A 23,958-nucleotide genomic window follows, 5' to 3' on the forward strand; every position below is an offset into this window, starting at 1 on the left:
TGCCAGGTTGATTATATTATGTTTTATTAATTTTTTAAAGGTTGATGTTACCTTCTGGACCTTTTATGGATTTTTATTGAATCCCAGTGCTAAATTTGAATATGTAAAATTTAGCTCCTTCTACTTTAACAACTAAGACTGTCTTTCTAGGACTATGAAAGGGTACATGATGCAAACATTCTTAAAAGCTTGATTATTACTAGTTTCCTCCTATTACTTTAATTGTAAAATTTGTGCTTAGTGATTTTTCTCTAAAAATTAAATGCATTAAATTGTAACTTTTTTCTCCTCCTATGATAGTTTCCCCAAGTCTCATCCTCAGAATACTTAATGTCAGACAGTTGCCCTTTTCTCACTTTCCTACAACCTAGTAAAAGCTAGATTTCAAAATTATAATTTGCTACATCAAAGCAACAGTTTGTATTCTGTTTTTTTCTTTTCCCATTCAACCCACTTACTCCATCTGCCTATTACTTTTCCTTCCTCTATCCGTTCTTTAAAGGTAAATATATCCCTGGAAATATTTATTTAAGGGAAAATATTTCCCTGGCAATGGCCAGAGTAATGAAGAGAAAAGTTAGATCAGTAACCAAATATCGACTATATTAAAATTCTTAAACTTGCTTCCCACAGGCTTTATCTGAGTGTGCAGTGACACTGAAAACAATTCATCTCAAACGGGTAAGCTTTGTACTCCACACTCCTTCATTTTCATCTCATGTGTAAAATTTGTTTCATGGTGTTTGACTCATCTTGTTCTTGCAAGCTGTATCTTGTATAAAATGTAGTTCAGTTCTGACTTTTTGGGATGTGAGGAAGGGATTGAATGAAAGTAGCAGTATCTGTTCTTGTCCTTCATGTTGTGGATAACAGGAAAGTTAACGTGTATGTTTTGATTTGACAAAGGATGTGAAAAATCTTAACTAGAACGTCAAGATCCAGATTTCGTGATCTAGTACTAAGCCAAATTTCTCCAACTTATTAATAGTATTACAAATGGTTAGAGTGTTTCACTACATCAGAATGTCCTGTTCTTTGTCAGTCTAATCATTTGTATAAATCATAAATGATGGGTATTTTTAAATAATGGACTGGTTGCCAACATTTAACAAATCAGATACTCTTTTTTTAATAACAAAAATTCCTACCTCCAACTTCTCTCAAAGCCGGAAAGCCAACACAGGACTAGCATTTCCCCTTAGCTATAGTCAGCTAAAGAGCAGCAGTTCCCCTTGCCCCTGAAAGAAGTGTGAGCTCTCACTCACTAGTCTCCATTCAGCCCACATACCCATTTGAACTTGATTTTTTTATTCTGATAGAGAGTTGAGGGGTTTTCAGTTCAGCAGCATTTTTCTCTACACTTCTTATGTGCTTGGGCGAGAGGTATGTGTAGGCCGCAGCAGACCTGTATAAAGATAAATAAAGTATCCTCCAATATTTAGGGAGCTCAGAATCAAGAGAGATGAACAAATAAATAACTATCAATGGATTAAGTAAGTACTTTAGTAGAAGTGTATAAAATATTGCAGGACTAAAGCTAAATGAGTAATTTGCCTAAGGGTTCAATCTAAGCAAGCTGTAGGAAAGAGGTGATATTTTTTTTAGGCCTTGAGACAAATGCAGATTAATTAGACTGACAAGAGGGAAAGCTGGCATTCTGGGCAGAGTTTTTAGTAGGCATTTGAATACAGATCAGGTATCACATGATGGATTTGGTGGGAAATGATAGACCTATCCTGCTTAAAGTATGGAGGCAGAAGTAATAGTTAAGATAGGACTATGTGATTAAAAGTCTTGTGTTACATGTGACAAAATGGGAAGTCAGTAGGCAGTAGGGTTATAGTTGAGGATTAGGATAGATAGGTGAGAAAAATGTTCAGGGAGCAGTTAAACTATGAGTTTGAAGCAATTAGAACTAAATACTGGCCAAGCATGGTGGCTTGCACCTGTAATCCTAGCACTCTGGGAGGCCAAGGCAGGAGAATCACTTTGAGGTCAGGAGTTCCAGGTCGCAGTGGATTATAATGAGTCCACTGCACTCTAGCTGGAGCAACAGAGCAAGAGCAAGACTCTGTCTCCCCCCCATTCCCCACCCCCAAAAAGAACTAAATACTGATTTTGGAATTAATCAGTGTATAGGCAATCAAAGTGAAGTGTTAGGAATGAATGACACTGAGACTTTCTAAGACCAGAACAGAAAGAACATTGGCTCAAGCAAGAGTCAAGAGAAAGCTGGAGATAGAACCAAAAGTAGCAGTATTATGAAAGCTAAGGGAAGAAAGTCTCAAGAGAGGAGACTGGATGACATTGTTGGATGCTAGAGAGTCAAGGAAGATGAGGAAGGAAAAGAAATGGGAAGAATGGTATTTACAGTTCAAACGTATTTGTCTTGTTCATAGATGCCCTAATTTAAACACATACAGGAATTCAGTCAGTATTATATTTGAAAATGTTTTGCTTCATTGTTCTATTTTCTTATTCTTTTGACTGACTTGAGGTACAAGTTTACTTTTCCTGATTAAAAAAAAATAGTTTTTTTAAGTCATAACAGTGAGATGATGAGCAATGAATGCATAGGAAGTAAGCATAGAGAGGGTTGGCAAAAGAAAAAGGTGAGAAGGAAAGTAGAAGAGATCTGGGAAACTTGGAAATGATGCAACGTTACCTTCTCTCAATTAGAGACAGGTTTCCTTTAAAGGTTCATTAAATTGTGACCAAGATCCATTGGGTTAGAGGGCCAGGAGTCCAGGTAGAGTAGGAAACATAAATGCTTACTGCTCCATAAGTCAGGAGCAGTAATGTTAAATAGGAAATTTGGGTGTTAATGCAGGAAAGAATGCATTAAAGAGAGATGGGTTGATTTCATTTTGATAACTGTTACTTCCAGTTGTACTGGGTTGGGATCATCAACATATTAAAGACTTTAAGTTAAAGTTGGAAAGTGAAATTAGCTGCTGCTTTTTTTTCTTCTTTTAAGTATTAGATTTGTTGCATTTTATAGGTTTGGGCATCTAAAAATACTAAAAATTGGCCTCTGTTGAAAAATAATGGTTTTTTTAAAGCTCAGATGATCTGCCTTTTAGTAAAAGTTTAATCAGCAACCCACTGGGCAACTCATCTTCTCTTTCTGGATCATGGTTTCCTCATCTGTTCCATATAGCTACTAAATTCCTGTTCCCTAGTTTGTTGAATAGGAAAAGATGTGCTTTTATTGCTGCTATCTTCTAACATATTATTTTCTCTCTTGCTTGTGTTTATTTTAGTTTCTAAAGATGGTTGCTACCCTGGCACTGCCTGAAGGCTCCCCTCCCCACTCCATGCACCCACAGACACCCTGTAATCCGTGTGGTAGATTGAACAGGGGCACTTTTCTTTGCTGTCTGTCCCCTGTCAGTGTTTAGAAGGCCCTGGCAGCATTGTGACCTGGATTTAGAAAAATGTTTGTATAATCTTTAGCAGTAGTTAACACTAATGTTAACATGTAGTAAGTGCTAAGTGCTATTCTAAGGGCTTTTACATTTCTTAACTCATCAAATCCTCACAATAACCTCATTTTTCAGATGGAGAAACTGAGGCTTAGAGAGGTTTAAGTAACTTGCTCAAGTTACCAGAAAGTTGCCAGAGCCAGGCTTCAGACCAAGGCATTCTGGCTCTAGAGTCTGTGTTCTTAATCACGATACTATATTGCCTTTAAAATGTATATGCATTGTTCCAGTTTCTCTTTAAGCATTATTAATGTCAAGAAAGAAAATAGTTATGAGTATCTCTTAATTTTCAGGGCCCAGAATGTGTTCAGTATCTTCAACAAGAATACCTGCCCTCCTTACAAGTAGCTCCAGAAATAATTCAGGTAAGAGCTGTCCTAGCAGATTTTGCTCTTAATGTAATTAAAGAAATGTGACTATGTAGTTCAGTCTAAATTTTGATCCAAGAATGCCAAACTGAGCTTGGCACTGTGGTGCATTCCTATAATCCCAGCTGCTTGGGAAGGTGAGGCAAGAGAATCACTTGAACCCACCAGGTGTTCAAGAACAGCCAGGGCCAAGTAGCAAGACCCTGTCTCAAAAAATAAAATTTTTAAAAAAGCCAAACTGCATTCAACTTGATATTTTGCTGTGCATAAGAAAGCAAGAGCACTTAGCCTGGAATTGAAATGATGGGGTCTGTGAAGTTGATTGGAAAAAATTTACACTTTTATTTTCATTAGTCACAACTGAAATTTAATTTTCTAACAATGTGTAGGTGACAGATCACAGTATTAGTAGCATTGCCTATGATACTGTCACCAATATAATCACAGATATTTTCATATCACATAAGTTATTGCAGATATCACTAAGTATAGTTTATACTTATCATTGTTTTGAAATTATGAGTTATTAAGGTAATGCCACTATACCTTGTTACCTAGTGAGATAATAAGGCTTTTTTTGGCCGGGCGTGGTGGCTCACGCCTGTAATCCTAGCACTCTGGGAGGCTGAGGCAGGTGGATTGCTCAAGGTCAGGAGTTCGAAACCAGCCTGAGCAAGAGTGAGACCCCCGTCTCTACTAAAAATAGAAAGAAATTAATTGGCCAACTAACGTATATATAGAAAAAAAATAGCTGGGCATGGTGGCGCATGCCTGTAGTCCCAGCTACTTGGGAGACTGAGGCAGCAGGATTGCTTGAACCCAGGAGTTTGAGGTTGCTGTGAGCTAGGCTGAGGCCACGGCACTCACTCTAGCCTGGGCAACAAAGCGAGACTCTATCTCAAAAAAAAACACAAAAAAACCAAGGCTTTTTTTTTTTTTTTTTTTTTTTTTTAAGGCGTCTTATTCTTTTGCCTGTGGTAGAGTGCAGTGGTGTCATGAGTGCAGTGGTGTCATCATAGTTAACTGCAACCTCAAACTTCTGGGCTCAAGCGATCCTCCTGCCTCAGCCTTCCATACAGCTGGGACTACAGGCGGGTGCCACCATTGCCACCTAATTTTTGTGGTTTTTGTAGAGATGGGGATCTTGCTGTGTTGCTCAGGTTGGTTTGGAACTCCTGGCCTCCAGTCATCCTCCCACCTCAGATAAAGTTCTAGGATTACAGGCATGAGCCACCGTGCCCAGCCTAATAAGTCTTATTCTACCATATTTTAAATAATTTGATAACCATTACTCTTTATAATTGGTTTCTGTTATAATCCCATGTATTATATTTTATGTGTTTTATAAAAATATTCTAAAAGGAGTCTAATAGGCTTCCCAGACTGCCAAAGGGAGCCGGAGGCCACAGCACAATTCTGAAAGTTTGTGCTGGGTAGTTCATTATACATATATGCCAACTTAGATGCTTAATTTGTAAATCTGAAACTAGAAAAATTATCTTCTACTTTTACACTTTTACAGTCATTAGTATAATAGCATTGAATTATTTTTTTGGTATGCAATTTTCCAGACTTCTCTTGTCTAATAGGACATGGAGTTAATGAGTTATCACACCTTTGATTAAAACTGGAATCATAGTCTCTTGTGTAGATTCTAAGATTTGTTTCTTCATCAACAGTGTCTTTGTTTTGTTTATTTTATCATAAGAACACTTAACATGAGATATACCTTCTTAACAAATTGTTAAGTGCATAATACAGTATTGTTAATTACATAGGGACAATGTTATACCTGTATAACATTAACTAAATCTCTAGAACATATTTGCCTTGCAAAATTGAGAATTTATGTCTGTTGATTAGCAACTCCCATTTCCCCCTCCCCCTGTCATCTGGCAATCAACATTCTACTCTTTAATTGTATGAGTTTGAGTATTTGAGATAACTCATATAAGTGGAATCATACAGTATTTGTCTTTTTATGACTAGCTATTTCACTTAGCATAATTTCCTCCAGTTACATACATATTGTTACGTATGCTAGGATCTCCTTTTTTAAAGCTGAGTAATATGCCATTGTGTGGGTATACCACATTTTCTTTATTAATCCATTGATGGATATTTAGGTTATTTCCACATCTTGGCTATTGTGAATAATGCCACAGTGAACATGAGAATACTAATATGTCTTTGAGATCCTAATTTCAATTCTTTTGAATAAATACCCAGAAGTGGGATTGCTATATCATATGGTAATTCCATCTTTAATTTTTTTAAGAACCTTTATAATGTTTTCAATAGTAGCTGCGATGTTTTTTATTACCATCAATAGTATACAAGGGTTCCAAGTTCTCCATATTCTCACCAACACTTGTCTTTTGTTTTTTATAATAGTCATCCTAACAAGTATGAGGTGGTATCTCATTGTGGTTTTGATTTGCATTTCCCTGATGATTAGTGATGATTGAGCATCTTTTTATATAACTGTTGGCATTTGTATGTCTTATTTGGAAAAATATCTATTCAAGTCTTTAGTTCATTTTCTAGTCAGGTTATTTGGTTTTTTGCTATTGAATTATAGGAGTTCCTTATATATTGGAAGTTCACCCCTCATCAGATATGTGGTTTATAAATGTTTTCTCCCATTCTGTAGCCATGCCATAGGTTGCCTTTCCACTCTGTTGATCCTGGTTATTATACTATGCAGAAATTTCTCAGTTTGATGTAGCCTCACTTGTCTGTTTTTGCTTTTGTTGTTTGTGCTTGTTCATAATATCCGTGAAGTTATTGCCAAGATCAGTGTCATAAAGCTTTTCCTGTTTTCTTCTAGTTTTGTAGTTTTAGGTCTTATATTTAAGTCTTTAATATATTTTACAAATATTTTTGTGTAAGAAAAGGGTCCAGTTTTATTCTTTTGCATGTGGATACCAGTTTTCCCAACACCATTTTGTTGAAGAGATTATTGTTTCCCCATTGTGTATTCTTGGTACCCTTGTAGAAGGTCACTTGACTGTATAAGCATGAGTTGATTTCCAGACTCTTTTTTTTTTTTTTTTTTTTTTTTTTTTTTTTAATACAGAGTCTTGTTCTGATGCCTGGGCTAGAGTGTAGTGGCTTCATCATAGCTCACTGCAGACCCAAACTCAACCAGTTCTTTGCCTCAGCCTCCCGAGTAGCTGGGACTATAGGCACATGCCACCATGCCTGGCTAATTTTCATGTTTTTTGTAGAGACAGGGTCTTGGTATTTTACTCAGGCTGGTCTCAAAGTCCTGGCCTCAAGCAATCCTCCCACCTCACCCTCCCAAAGTGCTGGTACTAGAGGCATGAGCCACCATACCCAGTCCTATGTCTATCTTTATGCCAGCACCATACCATTTTCATTACTGTAGCTTTATAATATATTTTTAAATCAGGAAGTGTGATACATCCAGCTTTGTTCTTTTTCCAGATTGTTTTGGCTATTCTGAGTTTTCAGTGATTCCATATACATTTTAGGAGTTTTGTTTTTTTTTTATTTCTATTAAAAAATACTATTTGGGATTTTGCTAGGAATCACCTTGAATCTATAGATCACTTTGTTTTTGGAATGATTATGAAGCATTTTCTTGACCTGATGGAGCAGGGATATTCATGTAGCAGCTCAGCTTTATTTTTTTTTTTTTCCTTTTTTTTTTTTTTTTTTTTTTTGAGACAGAGTCTCACTCTGTTGCCCAGGCTAGAGTGAGTGCCATGGCATCAGCCTAGCTCACAGCAACCTCAAACTCCTGGGCTCAAGCAATCCTACTACCTCAGCCTCCCAAGGAGCTGGGACTACAGGCATGGACCACCATGCCTGGCTAATTTTTTCTATATATATTAGTTGGCCAATTAATTTCTTTCTATTTATAATAGAGACGGGGTCTCGCTGTTGCTCAGTCTGGTTTCAAACTCCTGAACTGGAGCAATCCACCCACCTCGGCCTCCCAGAGTGCTAGGATTACAGGTGTGAGCCACTGCGCCTGGCCACAGCTCAGCTTTAGATACCTCTTCCCCCATGTCGTTTTACACATATGTGTAAAAGGGGGACCCTTTTATTACAAAGAGATTTCCAGAGTTTCTGGTGACAGAAACAGGGGCTTCCTTGTGGCCAGGTTAACCCCAAATCAATCACCCCAGTCCATAGTGGCCTTGGACCCTAGTCCTGGGCACTGGCTTTCAGAGTTGTTTTGTACTTCCCTGTCATCTCCTTGGGTGATGGCAACAGGCCCAGAAAGACCACCTGTCCTTTCACCACCCATGCATGTCCACAGGAAATACTTTCGAGGCTAAAGTGGGCTGGGTGAGAGAGCTGCCTTTTCTCCTCTTCTTTCTTGAAGGTCTCCTCATTTGTTCTTCCCCACAATTTTTTTTATGTGCTCCTTGATCTCCTTTTTTTTTTTTTTTGAGACAGACTCTCACTCTGTTGCCCAAGATAGAGTGCCGTGGCATCAGCCTAGCTCACAGCAGCCTCCAACTCCTGGACTCAAGTGACCCTCCCGCCTCAGCCTCCTGAGTAGCTGGGACTACAGGCATGTGCCACCATGCCCAACTAATTTTTTCTATATATTTTTATTTAGGCAATTACTTTCTTATTATTTTTAGTAGACACGAGGGTCTCACTTTTGCTCAGGCTGGTTTCGAACTCCTGACCTTGAGCAATCCTCCCACCTTTGCCTCCCAGAGAGCTAGGATTACAGGCATGAGCCACTGGACCCGACCACCTTGATCTCCTGATTGCTTTTATTGCTCCTTATTGCATCCACCAGGACCCGCTCTTCATAATGTAAATAGAATTACAAAAAGAGCGATAATGTCATCTTAACATCATGATCTGCACCCAAGGGTTTTTGTACTGGATCTGAGGTATGTTGAAAAACAGATTTCTTGGCACCCTTACCCAGTTCCCCAACGTGTGTTTTAATTGATTGCATAACCTTCACTGGGTCCCTGAACACTACGTCACCCTGGTCCAGGTACTGCAGATGTGGAAGTACTCTTTCACAGGTGTTGTGGCAGTAGAACTGGAACAATAAGGAGAGCCAAAAAACAGTAGGTGCCACCATCCCTAGTGGACCTCACGCTGCTTCTCCTTAGCTCCACTTTCTGCTTCTAGATCACTTTGAATAGTGTAGACGTTTTAGCAATATTAAGTCTTCAAATCCATGAACATGGATGTCTTTCAGTGGTGTTTTTTAGAAGTTTTTATAATTCTGTTATTAATTGAAAGACTAGATCTCATGTAATTTATGATTACTGTTTTTAAATGAATTTAACTCATTTTTAATGAATTTATGATCTCTTAAAATACCACCTTTAACTTTGGAGATATTAGTGACTTCCTTGGTTATCATTTGTTACGTGAGTAAACTGATACTTGAATGAAAATAATAAATTACTAATTACTCATGTGATCTTAGTGCCTATCAAAAGTAGAAGTATACAATTCAATTTGTAGCTAATATTCTTCCAGATTGCTAAATGAAACAAAAATATACTTCTATCATATAATTTGATTATAAAAGATATAAGGAACCTCAGTCTTCCCTATTTCACATGCCTCATGTCTGGCAACAGTTTTTGCAGAATTTTCTCTATTAGAATTTTTTTGTTCTTTGAGACAGAGTCTTGCTCTATCACCCTGACTAGAATGCAGTGGCATCATGGTAGCTCATTGCAGCCTCCAACTCCTGAGGTCAAATGACCTCCTGCCTCAGCCTCCCAGGTGGTTGGGACTACAGGCACTTGCCACAACTCCCTGCTGATCTTTCTATTTTCAGTAGAGACGGGGTCTCATTCTTGCTTAGGCTGGTCTCGAACTCCTGAGCTCAAGCCATCCTCCCTCCTTGGCCTTATAGAGTGCTAGGATTACAGTTGTGAGCCACTTTGCCCAGCCAGAATTATCTTTTTCTTTTAGTTTAGCTGTGCTTGGTTACCCCTTTTATTAGATAAGAACAACCATAGCAATGTAGTTTTTGTCTCACTCACTCTTCTCAGACATGAGTCTACCTTGTCCAGAAGAGCCATGTTCTCAAAAGTGAAAGCAGCCTGTCTGATAAGTATTACATTTGAAAATGCCATATAGCCTCCTGTGGTGAGGAATTGTTTGGGTTGATTTTGATAAGTTAGAATACTGTGGATTTGAAGCAACCTAATGTCCTGACGAATGGATAGAGAAAATATGGTATATATTTTACAGTGGAGTATTATCAGCTTAAAAAGCAATCCTGTCATATGCTGTAACATGGATAAACCTTAATGACATTATGCTAAATGAAATAAGACAGTCATAAAGAGACAAATACTACATGATTCCACTTATATGAGATATCTAAAGTAGTCAGGTTCATTGAAGCAGAAAGTAGAATGGTGGTTGCCAGGGGCTGGAGGAGGAGGAGAGGAAAATGGAGAGTTGTCCATTTAAGAGGCAGAGTTTCAGTCTTGCAAAATGAAAAACGTTCTAGAGATCTGCTGTACAACAGTGTGCATATAATTAACACAACTGTACTGTACATGTAGTGGTCAAGATGGTAAGTATTAAGTGTTTTTTACTGTAATTAAAACTGTGGATGTGAATTAAGATGGATTTAATACAAATACATTTGTTCTCTTCTTTCTCCCCTCACTTCCTGGTCCCCCAGGAGTTTTGTCAAGCGCTTCAGCAACCTGATGCAAAAGTTTTTAAAAATTACTTAAAGGTAGGTATTTGGGAAATTCATATCTTCATATAATTAGGTAATGTTTGAGAGCCAAGAGAGAATACATATATACTATAGTTTGACCAGCTGTCACTTATTTTGGGATCTCTGCTCTAAAAACTGCTTGTAAGAAACTGCACTTAGAGATGTTTCTGTGAAGCCCCTTTCAACTAACTTTTTATGATCTTTTATAAGCACACTGAATGTGTGCACCCCTGAGTATATTGGTATGAAAATGCTAGCTTTCTCTTACAGTTTCAGGATGTAATTCAATAGGAACTAGAGGAATTGAGAGAACAAGAAATGTTCAAAAACAATTGCCCATATTGTTGAAAGGAAGGAGCCAAAAATAAAACAAAGAACTATGAGTTATTTGCTTATATCCTATTTCGAAATATTTGAATTGTAAAGCAGACAAAAAGGAGAATCCTCAGATTTGGCCATCAAGGTTCTTTTTACATTTGTGAAATCACTGATTTTTATTTATTTATTTAAAAAATTTAAATCTCAGATACAAACTATTAAGGGGCTCACCTTTTAGTTTAATTCATATTAAATACATTACAAAGATATACTGGGATTGAATTTCCCTTAGAGTTTTGCTAATCATCATGGTTTGACAGTTCCTATGTAAAGGAATTATCCTCAGATATTGCTCAGGATGGGTAGGAATTTTTATTTTTAATTTGTATATATTCATGGAGTACAAGTGCAGTTTTGCTACATTAATATATTGCATTGTTGTGAACAGAGCATCCATCACTAGAGCAATGCATTGTACCAACCAAGCAACCGCCCAACATCCTCCCTTCTCCCACCGATTTTTTTTTTTAACCCTGTAGGTTTATAAGAAATGTCAAATGTTTATTTAGTATACATAGTTATAGTTAAATCCACGAGTGAAAACTGTCTTGGTCTCACCTATGTAGTCATTCATTTCATACTGTTTATGTGTGAAGCATTATAGTATTATAGTAACTGCTGCAAATCCCACTAGGAATGATTTTTCTTGCCCACAAGGAGCTCATGGTCTAGAATTATAGTGTGATAGGATGAAGAACTATTTTTTATTTTTATCTATTATCTTCATTCAACAAATTTGAGAGCAAAGCACTACATTATATTTCTTGGTAGCAGGTAACTTAGCACATGGCTACCTTGTTCTTTTGCGCAAGACATTCAGTAGAATTTGTAAGTCAAAGGGCTTTGCAGAGTAAATAATTGTGTTATCCTTTGACTGTGGTTCTAAAACAGTTTTTTCCCTAGTTGTAGTTTGTCAGCTTAAACATCTCAAAGAGTTTGTGTGGAAGGGTATTGAGGATTATTTTTTATTAATATTATTGAGAATGCCCCTATCCCACATTCCTCCATAAAAGCAAAGTGCCTATGGAAGTAATCCGTTAAATAGCTGATCACTCAAACCAGATTAAAGGACTGAAAATATCTTAGCTCTCTATTTAGAGATATCTATAACAGTAGGTGTAGGTACATTGTAGAAGACTTGTGCTCCAAATGTATTAATTCATTGGCACGGCATTTATAAAAATTCTTCTCCCAAGTCCAGCTTCTCTTCAGTGATGGCATTATCTCAGTATTAACATTATTCTTGTGGTTGGAAAAAATGAAGTTTATTCTTTTGTGTCCACTCCTCCTTTCATATCTGCTTGATCCTCAGATCTTGCTGATCGTTTCCTCTTCCTCTCTCTCTTCCTGTCTCTGCTGCTGCTGCTGCTCTGGTGTAGGCTTATGTTATCTCACTCTGATCTCCCTTTGCTTGTTGTAGCCACACTGATCTGTTTGAAAACATCAAACAGTCCCTTTGAAATTTATTCCTCTTTCTCATAACCTTCCTAAACCTTGTATTTACCAAAAACAAGCTCATGTTTCTCAATTTAACACTTACTTTTTTTTCCTTCCATATTCTGATCCTGGACTACCTTTCTGGTTTCTCTTGCAGGAATGGTCTTTGCTATTCTTTGGTTCTTCAAAAATCCTGCCTTATTAGCAGCCCACCTCATGTATGAATTCTACCCATTCTTCTAGGCTTGCCTTAAGCATGGCTTCCTTATAAGGTTTTCTTTTACTTGTATAGTGATCATTCTTTTCTCTGCACTTAGTTGGTAGATTATTTGTTAAATGAATCTCCTAGGTGCCAGGGACACATGATAAGTAGAGTCCTTGTCCATATTAAGCACATTGCCTACTGTGTACTGTCTAGTACTTACTTGTACCTAGCTGTAGATGGCAGTAGGTAGTACTGGGCCATACCTAGCACAGCTTCTAGCTGGCTCCTTTATCATAGTCTCAAATATTGACTGGGAGTACTTCTGAGTCATCAAAATAAATAGTAAATTCCTTAAGGGATTAGAATTGCTATCTTTAGCTTTGACTTGTTTCTTCCTCAAAGTTTAATTTCCCAGTGTTAATTTTGACATAGGTACAAATTAGTAAAAGGTGTCAAGAGTATGTTTTCTTCTGCCCATTCATCTCTCCTGGCATTAGAGATAATACATACTTTCACTACTTTTCCATTTGGGTGATGTTAGCATAAGGTACATCTAGACTTTACCCAATTCTCCAGAAGAGAAAGTCATTCTCTTGGATTATGTGTGGATTTATGAAGTGTGTGAAATGTTTTAAATATCTATTGTAAAAAAAGAGTGACTGGCGTTCAGAAACTTCGAGCCATTCTTCAGTTGAAAGAGGTGATTGTCTTCCGACATTAGTATTGATTATACTAATACTTTTTTACAGGTGTTCTTCCAGAGAGCAAAGCCCTAAGGACTGGATCTCCCTGTGCCTACTTCATGATCAGGAATTCCAGTTAATAATTTATAAAGAAGTGATTTTTGTGTGCCATTCACACTGGTCTTTTTAACATTGTTTTGAGCTTATTACATACAGTATATGTATTGGGATTTTTATGTAAAATGGGTATAATTTTCCCTAAATACGGGTATGTGACAACAAGAAAAGTTGTGTGCATGCCAACTCAAATTGTTCTATATAAAAATGAGTTAAAAGACACAGCGGTGATCTTAGTACCTTATTTTTTTTATTTGAAACTTTAAGTCAAGTCCTTTATATAAAGATTATAGCCGTGGAAAACTGTACCTTTTTAAAAATTGCTGAATATAAAATGTTTGAAAATTTTAATTCTCTGTGTGCAAACACAAAGTATGGGGGGATATACAACAATTAAAACTAATTTTTTGTAGATAGCCATTACATTTCTTTAAACTGTTACAACGCCAATGTGGATTCTACAAAAGAGAATGGTTTCATAAATTAATTGATTTAAAAGTAGGTGCCGGTGTTATACGTTTTTTTATAAAAATAAATTTTACGTAGTGAAATCTACCAACTCGTTTCTGGAATTATTATAAATACTTTAGTCTTATTTTTTCATCTTAATCTCTCCTTGATGTCCCATTGAAAGGTTTGCAAATATGAGTATATGGATGCTTTATTTCATTTAATTTTGCTCCTAAAAGGTTACATGTAACTTAGTTCTGTTATTTAAGAATCTTTTTTAAATGTACTAGAAAAAGCCTATGTGAATCTGTTGATAGAACTAAAATCCCCTTTTCCTAACTCTTTTATTGGATGTACTTAGAGCACAGTATACCTGTGTGTGTTTATGATATTTATAAATGGTAGCTGACCATTTAATTAGTACTTACCCCTGTTGCCTTCCATTTTTCATTCATGGCTACTTGAGAAAACAAAAGGAAAAATAATAGTATCAGTAGTAGCCTTGGAAAATCCTGAGAGGAGGGACAAAACTGAAGAGCAGAATTACTACCAACATTTAAGTTTAAATTCCAAATGCCCAATTAAGATTTTCAGGAAGGATCTGTTTGTTTGTTTTACCCTTTGGCCATTGCGTCTTCTATGGGTTTCCTGAATGGGTTTCAGCAGCCTATAAACTCCCTAAAATTGTTTTCTAAATTGTGCACATGAATCTTTTTCTGGGTTTAATTCCACAAGAAATTTTAAATGTTTTTCTTACATCATGGAATAAAAGTACTTTACCAAATTGATGGTTAATTGTAAAAACAGATCAGTGGAATGTATATATTATACGTCAATAAAAATGTTTTTAGAAATACTTAAGTGAAAGCTGGGTGTTTCTTTGATAGGTTCCCCTGTGCAGTGGTAGTGATAATTTGCATCATCTATTGTAATAGGAGTAATTCTTCAAAGAATACTGAATAACATAGCATAGTGGTGGTTAAGAGTTTATATGGCACAGGCTCCAGACCTAGATTAAGTAGATTCAAATACCAGTTCTCACAGTAACTGGTTTTAGAACCTTGGGCAAGTTAACAACTTCCTGTTTCAGTTGCCCTATCTGTGGGGGAACTAATGGTAGCTACCTATAGGTAACCCATTAGCAATTCAGTGAGTTAAACATGAAAGAAGTTACAGTGGCTGGCACATAAAGTCTTGATATTAGCATGTATTACTATACTGTTAATTCTGTATATGAAAAGGTGTTTTCCCTAGCTCTTTAAAACCCTTTAGAAAATGTGTTCATGTGTTCAGAGCGGAGAGAAATCAGGACACGGAAATTAATAGAAACTAAACTCTTGATTATATAATCATGAATAATAATTTTCATGTTCACTCACCAGAGTTGCCCAGAGCACCATCACAATTAGGAAACTCTTCCATCGTGAATTACCTTATTTCCCAAAGAACCCAAATATTGTCTCAAGTGTGAATCCCATCTGTTAAAGGCTAAAAGACTTAGAAGTTGTGTAACTTCACTAAGGAACCACAGGGTTTTATGATGTCTGATCTAGTCCTGTGTCTAACAGTTACTTAAATCTCAATGCTAACATTAATTGGTTCATGAGTGGCTTGACGTTTTAAGAAAATACTGTGTGGCATTTTAATGTGCGCTTAACGTGATAAACATGTGAATCAAGGCTTTTGGCTCAGTCACCTACAACTTCCAGGGCGGAACTTCCAGGGTTACTGGAAGTTGTCACCACCACAACTGGTGACAACTTCCAGTCACCAGTAACTTCCTTACTGTTGGAAGGAACTTTGACAGATCTTTATTGTCATTAGATATCAGAGAGCTGAAATTGATTGGAATTGTAAGCAGTGAGTAGATTTGCTAGAATGATTCCATCACTTAAACATCGCTTAAAATTCTAATAATTTCCTTTGTAAATACATTAGAGTGGACTTTTGTTATTTACATTGTACGTTTGATAAAACTGAGGCTTAGAGAGGTAAGAAAGTTGCTTAAAGTTAGCAGTTAATTAGCAGGGAGAGCTGGGACTGCAACCCCCCAGATCTGTTCCATTTAAAACCCTCTGCTCTTAACCATTCTGCCATGGTTTCCCATTCATTGGTGTTTGCCGTGGTACTCCTCTGGGAAGCACTCTCTACCCTTTCCCCTAAACTCAGAAATTTAGTCCTAGGTTAGCAGTAGTCTTTGTGTCCCTCCTTACCTTGGAGGTGGTGCTGTCAGTGGGAAGAAGAGAAGGGACCCATTTCCAGGGAATAGCTGCTCAATTGAGATCTTGGCTGCACGAATATGCAAGACCTAATGCTAGCATTTAAGTTACAGTTACTAAATTCTTCAGTACTTAGGTTCTCCAGTATTGCCATTTTCCAAAATACAGAGAAGGAATTAAGTGAACATAACAGAAAGAATTACACGTCTGAATTACTGTGAGACGATAATCTGGCTCCACTGCAGCCAAAGTGGTCCTTAAAATAGATACAAACTTATCCTTCCAGGCTATGATATTCCTCTCACGTGTCCCACGTTCTGCCCACCTGTAATTATTTGTAAGCACTAGTTCAACGCGGCCTTCCCGACTGTCGCCGGCGCTCGAGCACAGGGCGGGGTTTGCAGTTGCCGGAATCCGAATTACCGTGTTCCCTGCTCAGGGCTCCCGGACTTCGCCCTCAGAGTAAGGAGCTGGGACAGGGTTGGAAGGAACCCTGTCTCCAGACATGCCCACCCTCCCCGCCCCTCGGCACAGCAGACGGGGAAGCTCCCGGCAGTGGCAGCCGCGGCGCTAGCGGCGACCGGACTGGGCTGCAGGCGTGCGCACGCGCACACGCGCACACGCGCGCCGGCCGTCGGTCACGTGGCCCCTGGCCAAGGCTCGCGAAACCGGAAGTGTCCTGGGGCGCGAGGAGGCCGCGGGAGCCCGCTGGCGGTGGCGCGGCGGAGACCCGGCTGGGTGAGTGGGGCGGAGGGCCAGGCCGCGCGGGGCGCGGGCGGTGGGGCCTTGCGCAGCCCGGAGCAGAGCGCGCCCGCCCTCTGCGGGGGGCTGGGATGCTGAGTCAGGGCGCGGGCGGGGCGGGCGACCTAAGAAGCCCCGCACGACCCGCGGCCGTTCTCTCCCCGGACCCTGGCTGCGCGGGCACCGACTCTTGGGTGTCCGGGGCGTCCGAAGCCCGGTGGCATGGTCGCAAGGGCCTTGTTCCCTCCGTCTCGACCCCTCTCCCCGCGGCCGGCCCTCTGACCTGCTGCCCGGGGCCCTCCCTGGTCCGGCTGCGTTGGGCACGAAGAGGGCGACTGAGTTTGCGGGTCTGGGCCTGGCTTCCCCGGGGAAGAAGGGGTGCTGCTTTCCTTTGGAGTTAGACTCGCCGTTTTCTACCGCTCTTTCCGCGCGTTGACAGGATTGGCAGCTTTTAAATGGATTTATTTTCAGGGGACTAAAAAGAGACGTTTCATTAGAGTTTCGGTGATGTTAACAGCTGAGGTTGACTCCCACCGGAAGCTAGAAGCATAAGATGTTGTTAATATAGAGAGACGAAATACAAATTCCCGCACGTTTCCTTGCTTCTCGTCAACCTGGCTTATGGGGTTATTTTCTAATCCATATCCCAGGTATTTTTAGTAGGTGGCCACAGAATAATTTCTCCTAAGTAATTGCCAAGTGTATAACCAAAGACCGGCCCTTTTCATTGTGGAACCCCTAATATATCTATTTACTCTATATGATTCACATAGTGGTAGAGTTTGGAAATCCTGGAACTTTGTCCATAGGCCGTGTCACCAAACTTGTTTTCATCCTTGAACAAATGGCAACTTTCCTTTTGGACGGTACAAGGAAGTAGACTTAAGATAGCATCATCAGTAACATACTTGTTGAGTGCCTGCTTGTAAGCTTGTGAAAAACTGGAAATATTTATATAGCAAGCACCTTATGGGTATGCTGAGTCATGTTTTAGCATTACCGTTATTGGGGGGGGTTATCACAAGATAGTTTCAAAAGACATTTCCTCTGACCGCTATTGTGATCACTATTATGAAACCATATTTGTATCTGCATGTAGAGAACGGGATATTTTAGTTGATGAATCTATTTTGTATTATCCTGAGGTACATATAGGTACCTAATGATACTATATGCCATTTACAGTTACCTGAAACAGCAAAGTTACATTAAATAGGAAAGGTTTTTCATTAGATATTTGAGAAGTTTATTACCACCTCTTGAATGGAATGTGATAACTGACAAATGTGTGCTCTTATTTGTGAAAAGGGAATCTTATTTTTATTGCTTATTTCCAATTAATTGCTGTATATAAAATTTCTTATCTGAGTTAGATGGGTAGTAAAGTTATATAAAGATACCCTGCTATACTAGAGATTGGTAAAAGACCCCATCCATTCTGTATGGTTTTAACTCTAGTTGGGATATTGACAGCCATTAATTCATCGCAGAATACTTAGTCCAGTATATTGCTTGTTATGCTAATTTACTGTGAAGGGATATTAAAATGTATGGTTTGATCTGATGTTACAGCAGGTTTAAGGGAGTGTGGTGTGACTAGTGTTTATACTTTGTTAGGATACCTCATTTTTATTCCAGTGTGGAGCTCAAATATTTTTAATATCTTTATAGATCCATTTTCATTATTAAAGGACAAGGGTAGTGGTGGATGCTTATGTTTTAAGAGTTGGTAATATAGACTATTTGTTATGTTTTTATTTTTCTACTTGGAGTCTGGAGAAACTATTCTTAAATCAGTTTCAGAAGAGTTAGTAAATTTTAGAACAATAATTTTTGCATCTTTCCATTATGATTGTAAGACTATGTAGATGAATTTGTTTTTTGTTTTTTGTTTTTTTTTGCGGCAGAGTCCCACTCTGTCACTTGGGCTAGAGCACTGTGGCATCAGCCTAGTTCACAACAACCTCAAACTCCTGGGCTCAAGGGATTCTCCTGCCTCAGCCTCTGGAGTAGCTGGGGTGACAGGTGCATGCCACCACGCCCAGCTAATTTTTCTATTTTTAGTAGAGATGGGGTCTCACTCTTGCTCAGGCTAGTCTCCAACTCCTGACCTCAAGTGATCCTCCTGCCTTGGCCTCCCAAAGTGCTATGCTAGGATTACAGGCATGAGCCACCATGCCCAGTGAGCTACTGTGCCCCAGCAGATGAAATTTTAGATGATAGAAATGTTATGCAGTGACAACAGTTTTCATTACCGTTGCCCTGCCCTTGAAGGGGACAAAGTAATTGTTTCTATATTTCTGTTATAGTTTTACATTATTTCTTTTATTTTAAAACACTTTATAATTTATCAGCCGGCACAGTACAGTGGCTCACGCCTGTAATCCTAGCAGTCTGGGAGGCTGAGGCGAAAGGGTTGCTTGAGCTCAGGAGTTCGAGACCAGCCTGAGCAAGAGTAAGACCTCGTCTCTACTAAAAATAGAAATTAATTGACCAACTAAAAATATATAGAAAAACTTAGCCGGGCATGGTGGTGCATGCCTGTAGTCCCAGCTACTTGGGAGGCTGAGACAGAAGGATTGCTTGAGCCCAGGAGTTTGAGGTTGCTGTGAGCTAGGCTGACACCACAGCACTCTAGCCCAGGCAACAGAGTGAGACTCTATCTCAAAAAAAACATATATATATACATATACATATTTATATAATTTATCATCAATTAATCTTTCAAAACATTGGAAGTAGCCTATATCACTCTCATTAACAAAGACAAAATTAAAAAAAAGTAGATGTTTCTGTCAGCCCTCATGATAAGTAAATTTAATATATAAGATGTCATTGGTTTTTTTCAGAGCCCACACAGCATTTTAGCCTTTTTTTTTTTTTTTTTTTGAGACAAAGTCTCACTCTGTTGCCCAGGCCAGAGTGCTGTGGCGTCAGCTTAGCTCAAGCAACCTCAAACTTCCTGGGCTCAAGCAATCCTTTTGCCTCAGCCTCCCGAGTAGCTGGGACTACAGGCATGTACCACAATGCCTGGCTAAGTTTTTCTATATATTTTTAGTTGGCCAATTAATTTCTTTCTATTTTTAGTAGAGATGGGGTCTCACTCTTGCTCAGGCTGGTTGGAACTCCTGAGCTCAAATGATCCACCTACCTCGACCTTCCAAAAGTGCTAGGATTACAGGCATGAGCCACCACGCCCGGCTCATTTTAGCATTTTATATTGCTAGAAACCTAGATTTTTACATTGGACTGTTGGTACACTTCAATTTAACAATGAATAATGGGTGATCTTACTTGAGACTAAAAATAGCTAACATTTGCTTCTTAACTGTATTATTGCCTACAAACATATGTGCAAATCTTTTCTTTTCTCTTAGTATAACAAGAGGATCGCCTGACCAAGCCGAGATGCAGAGCACTTCTAATCATCTGTGGCTTTTATCTGATATTTTAGGCCAAGGAGCTACTGCAAATGTCTTTCGTGGAAGACATAAGGTTAGTACAGAGAAAACTGGGAAGGCTTTTTATTACTACATATATTCTCTTCGGAGAGGCATACTTATACTAAAGTGTGTGACTTGGTAATTTTGATTCTTTTGTCTAAAGAAATAGTTTTTTATGATTTTCGTGGTTATTTAAGGCATAGCTTAAGGCATTGTCAGGTGTTGAACATATCTACCCCATGGTGGCAGAGGCTGTGTTTTAGGGAGTGGAGAAAAACAGAAGGTTAGTTGAAAAGAGACTGGGAAAGTTTAGTTTTTCTTTTGATTCTTTCCCCAACCCAGCTCCCCTATGGCAGTGGGAGATCTCACTAATAGAAGTTCAGGGCAGCGGTGATTTGTGGTGGAAGAAGACATTTTGGATGGTATGGAGGTGGATATATAGTTTGAAGGAGAACCCACAGATGATTCTGGTATGTCCTGCTAAGGGTTTTTGCCTCTGCTACAGGTAGATTTGAGTGAAAGGAGATTTTCAACAAGGAGCCCACATTTAAAGACTATATATCCTGGTATGAGATCGATCATCAGAACCTGGAAATGGGAATAGAATAAAGAGCTAATCCCAAAGGTATTTTAAGAACTAAAAGGATTTTGTGTCAGATTTGATATTGGAGGATGAAATGAAAGATAATTAAAATAATATAAAATGAAGAAATTGAAGATAATTAAAGTTTCTATTCTGGGAAAGAAGCTGCAAAAATAATGGAGTAAAAATCGTTTCATAATACAAATAATCACAGATTTTTCAGTGCTTTGAATTTGTTATGAGCTAAATGATGTTTGGGGCCTCCTAAATTCTTATTTTCAGAAACAGAGGCATTAAACATTTTAGTAGGGAGGAGTTTGTTCCTTCAATTTTTTTTCTTTTTTTCTTTTTTTTCTTTGAGACAGAGTCTCACTTTGTTACCAAGGCTAGGGTGAGTGCTATGACGTCAGCCTAGCTCACAGCAACCTCAAACTCCTGGGCTCAAGCAATCCTGCTACCTCAGCCTCCCAAGTAGCTGGGACTACAGGCATGCGCCACCATGCCTGGCTAATTTTTTCTATATATATTAGTTGGCCAATTAATTTCTATTTATAGTGGAGACAGGGTCTCGCTCTTGCTCAGGCTGGTTTCGGACTCCTGACCTCAAGCAATCCTCCCTCCTCAGCCTCCCAGAGTGCTAGGATTACAGGCATGAGCCACCTCGCCTGCCCCTTCCTTTTTTTCTATAGCCTTGAGATTATCAGTCAGTTCTGTCAGTGGCAATAAGATAAGCACGCATGGGGGAAGGGCTGTTTCCTCTGGGGAGAGACTATGACTATAAACAGCCTCTATGGCTCATAGAAAATGAATCAGAAGTATCATACAGACTGTTAGCGTTTCCCCTCTCTTTCCAGAATTTTCCTTAGGCTCTGGATCCTCATTTAAGTTCATTGTGACCAATTTTAGATATTCCTGTCCTCGAAATTGTTTTTGTTTTGTGCTAAGAATAGAAAATGGGTGGTGGCATAGGATTTAACACTGAGAACACATCTGAAAGTCCGTGTCCAAATTAACAAACTTTAATAATCACTTGGTATGCCTAGTGCAGCTAATATGAAGTTCCTGCACATAAAAAGTTGCAAGTTCAGTAGCAAGATGGTATTGGGAAGGATATAAGTTGGAAACTGATGGCATGACAGATAGCCAGTAGTGATAGAGATTGGATGAGACCTTGAAAGTGCCTGGCACTAGTAGATATTTCACATATTCTGGTCTTCTTTTCTTACTGAGATACTCAGGGACCTTCATATAAGTGCCTACACATGGTAGGCACTATTTAAATGTTTGTTAAATGAAAGAATTAATGAATGAGTGAGGACAGATTAAACTACCCTAAGACAACCTGAAGTTCTTCAAAGGAAACAAAGATATACTCTATACAGTATAGTATGGAAACATAAAATAAGGATTTGGGAGGTATAAGAATTGACTTAAAAGATTGCCAAGACCCAGTCCAGTATTTAGTGCCTTAACAGTCTTCTCAGAAACCATGTTTTTCATAGTGACATCTATTTCAAGTGTTTAGGACTATACTCCAAAAAATCCTGCTTCCCCTTAACTATTTAAAGGGTTTTTAACCATTATATTAGCCCTTTAGCCTCTTTATATTATTGCTTAGAATGATGACCAGGTTCTTAGGTTTGCTACTTGTTATTCAAAGTATATTAACTATTTAATCTGTCTCTTTTTCATTAAATTGCCTTTAGCTACTAAAGTGCGTGGGGTGGGGGATTGTATATGTGTTTGTGTTAAGTTGAAGGGAAAATCATTATAGAAAGGATGTGTTGATCTGCACATATGCATATACATGTATATGTAGATCTCTAAATATCTGTATATGCTTTGAATTAGTGGCAGTGAATGATAGATGACTGTGCAGGTGAATAAAGGGAAAATATTTTCCCAAACATACCCCATTAATCTCATGGGTATGAAGTGGACTACAAAAATTTGAAAGATACTGGCCTTGATCACAGTGGGTACATTGCAACATTGTATTATTTTCCATGCTTGCTCCTCGGTTATGATTCTCCTTATTTTAGACTGAGTTTGAGACAAGTGTCCATATCTGTCAGTGTCTTTACCCTGGCTAAACAAATGGAAAAATGGTGGAATTGAACTGTAGTTAAATTGTTCTTCTCTTTTCCTATACCTGAAAATTATCATTGGCTCTTTTTCTCTTTCATTTTCTTCTGGAAAGAATATATGTCTATTTGTGTATTTGGTGTGACTGGGGTGAGGGAGTGCCTTCAAATAGTGATCTTAAGGGGTAGGATTAGGGAGCTATTAACTGGTTTTATGAAAAAGATCATTCTGTAATTGGGTGAGAGGAGGATTATGGCTCAAATTGGTAAATTTGAGTGGAAAAGTATTGAGAGGGCTCCAAAGCAGGAACAATACAGAGGTCCTGACAGACAGAAAGCCATGAAATGTCTTTAGGCAGGGAGTGCTTGAACCCCAGGCTTAAAGAGAAAAATGATTTTCCATTTGCGTCCGGGGAAGTTCAACCTTGGATAAATGGGGGAGAGAAAGTAAGGCTACACTCAAAATCTGGACTGGCCACCAGAGAGAGCCATGCTTATTGGAGCGACCAGAAGGTAGTGGAGGGGTCTAGAAAAGTCTTAAAGATTAATATGAAGAACATGCAAGTGTGACATTTGCCTGAAATTTAAGCATGTATTTTGTACATCTAAGATTCCCTCCCAACTACGTATATAGCTGTGTGTTGTAATTCTGTGTGTGGTCTACATCAGTAGACTATGAAAGAGTGAGAATGGAGTGCTGTGGGTATATCAGTAAAGAAGAGAAAATGCCTTTGATCCTCTAGAGAGGGCCTGTGAAGGAACAACCTGCCGTGGTCATCTAGGTGGAGTTGCAGACATTTACCTGGGCAACAGTGGTGTAATCCAACCTGGCAGTCTACTTAGCCTCACTCTCCAACTCCCACTTCCCTGCCCCCTACACAGATTGTGGTAGCCAGAAAATACTTTTGAAAAGTTAATTGCATCACTTTGATATTCTAATAAAAATTTCATAGGTGAAATATAGATTTCAATATCTCGGTTCCTGTTTTGATTATTTAAAAATTGTTAGGACTTGGGGAAACCTTTGTAAGTTTCACTTTCTATTTCTTATCCAAAAGGTGATTT

General features: G+C 38.6%; 2 protein-coding genes and 1 long non-coding RNA gene across 3 annotated transcripts in view; 2 read left to right on the forward strand and 1 right to left on the reverse strand.

Annotated features, from left to right (window-relative positions):
* Positions 1-13,928, forward strand: part of XPOT (exportin for tRNA) — a 41,743-nt gene extending 27,815 nt beyond the window's left edge. The window contains exons 22-25 of the mRNA XM_012782384.2: positions 634-681; positions 3,779-3,850; positions 10,512-10,568; positions 13,323-13,928. Coding sequence (XP_012637838.1) covers positions 634-681; positions 3,779-3,850; positions 10,512-10,568; positions 13,323-13,349 — 204 coding nt within the window. The 3' untranslated portion in view covers positions 13,350-13,928. The remainder of the gene's footprint in view (positions 1-633; positions 682-3,778; positions 3,851-10,511; positions 10,569-13,322) is intronic.
* LOC142873400 (uncharacterized) lies at positions 11,179-16,623 on the reverse strand. Its single transcript, XR_012921459.1, has 3 exons — positions 16,368-16,623; positions 14,252-14,280; positions 11,179-12,361 (listed from the first exon to the last, which is right to left on the reverse strand). It is a non-coding gene; the product is annotated as an uncharacterized LOC142873400 (long non-coding RNA).
* Positions 16,624-16,689: 66 nt separating this feature from the next.
* Positions 16,690-23,958, forward strand: part of TBK1 (TANK binding kinase 1) — a 42,490-nt gene continuing 35,221 nt past the window's right edge. The window contains exons 1-2 of the mRNA XM_012782388.3: positions 16,690-16,780; positions 20,161-20,278. Of these exons, the coding sequence (XP_012637842.1) occupies positions 20,192-20,278 (87 nt within the window). The 5' untranslated portion in view covers positions 16,690-16,780; positions 20,161-20,191. The remainder of the gene's footprint in view (positions 16,781-20,160; positions 20,279-23,958) is intronic.

Source organism: Microcebus murinus, chromosome 10 (genome assembly GCF_040939455.1).
Source record: "Microcebus murinus isolate Inina chromosome 10, M.murinus_Inina_mat1.0, whole genome shotgun sequence".
In the NCBI taxonomy this organism is placed as follows: Eukaryota; Metazoa; Chordata; class Mammalia; order Primates; family Cheirogaleidae; genus Microcebus; species Microcebus murinus.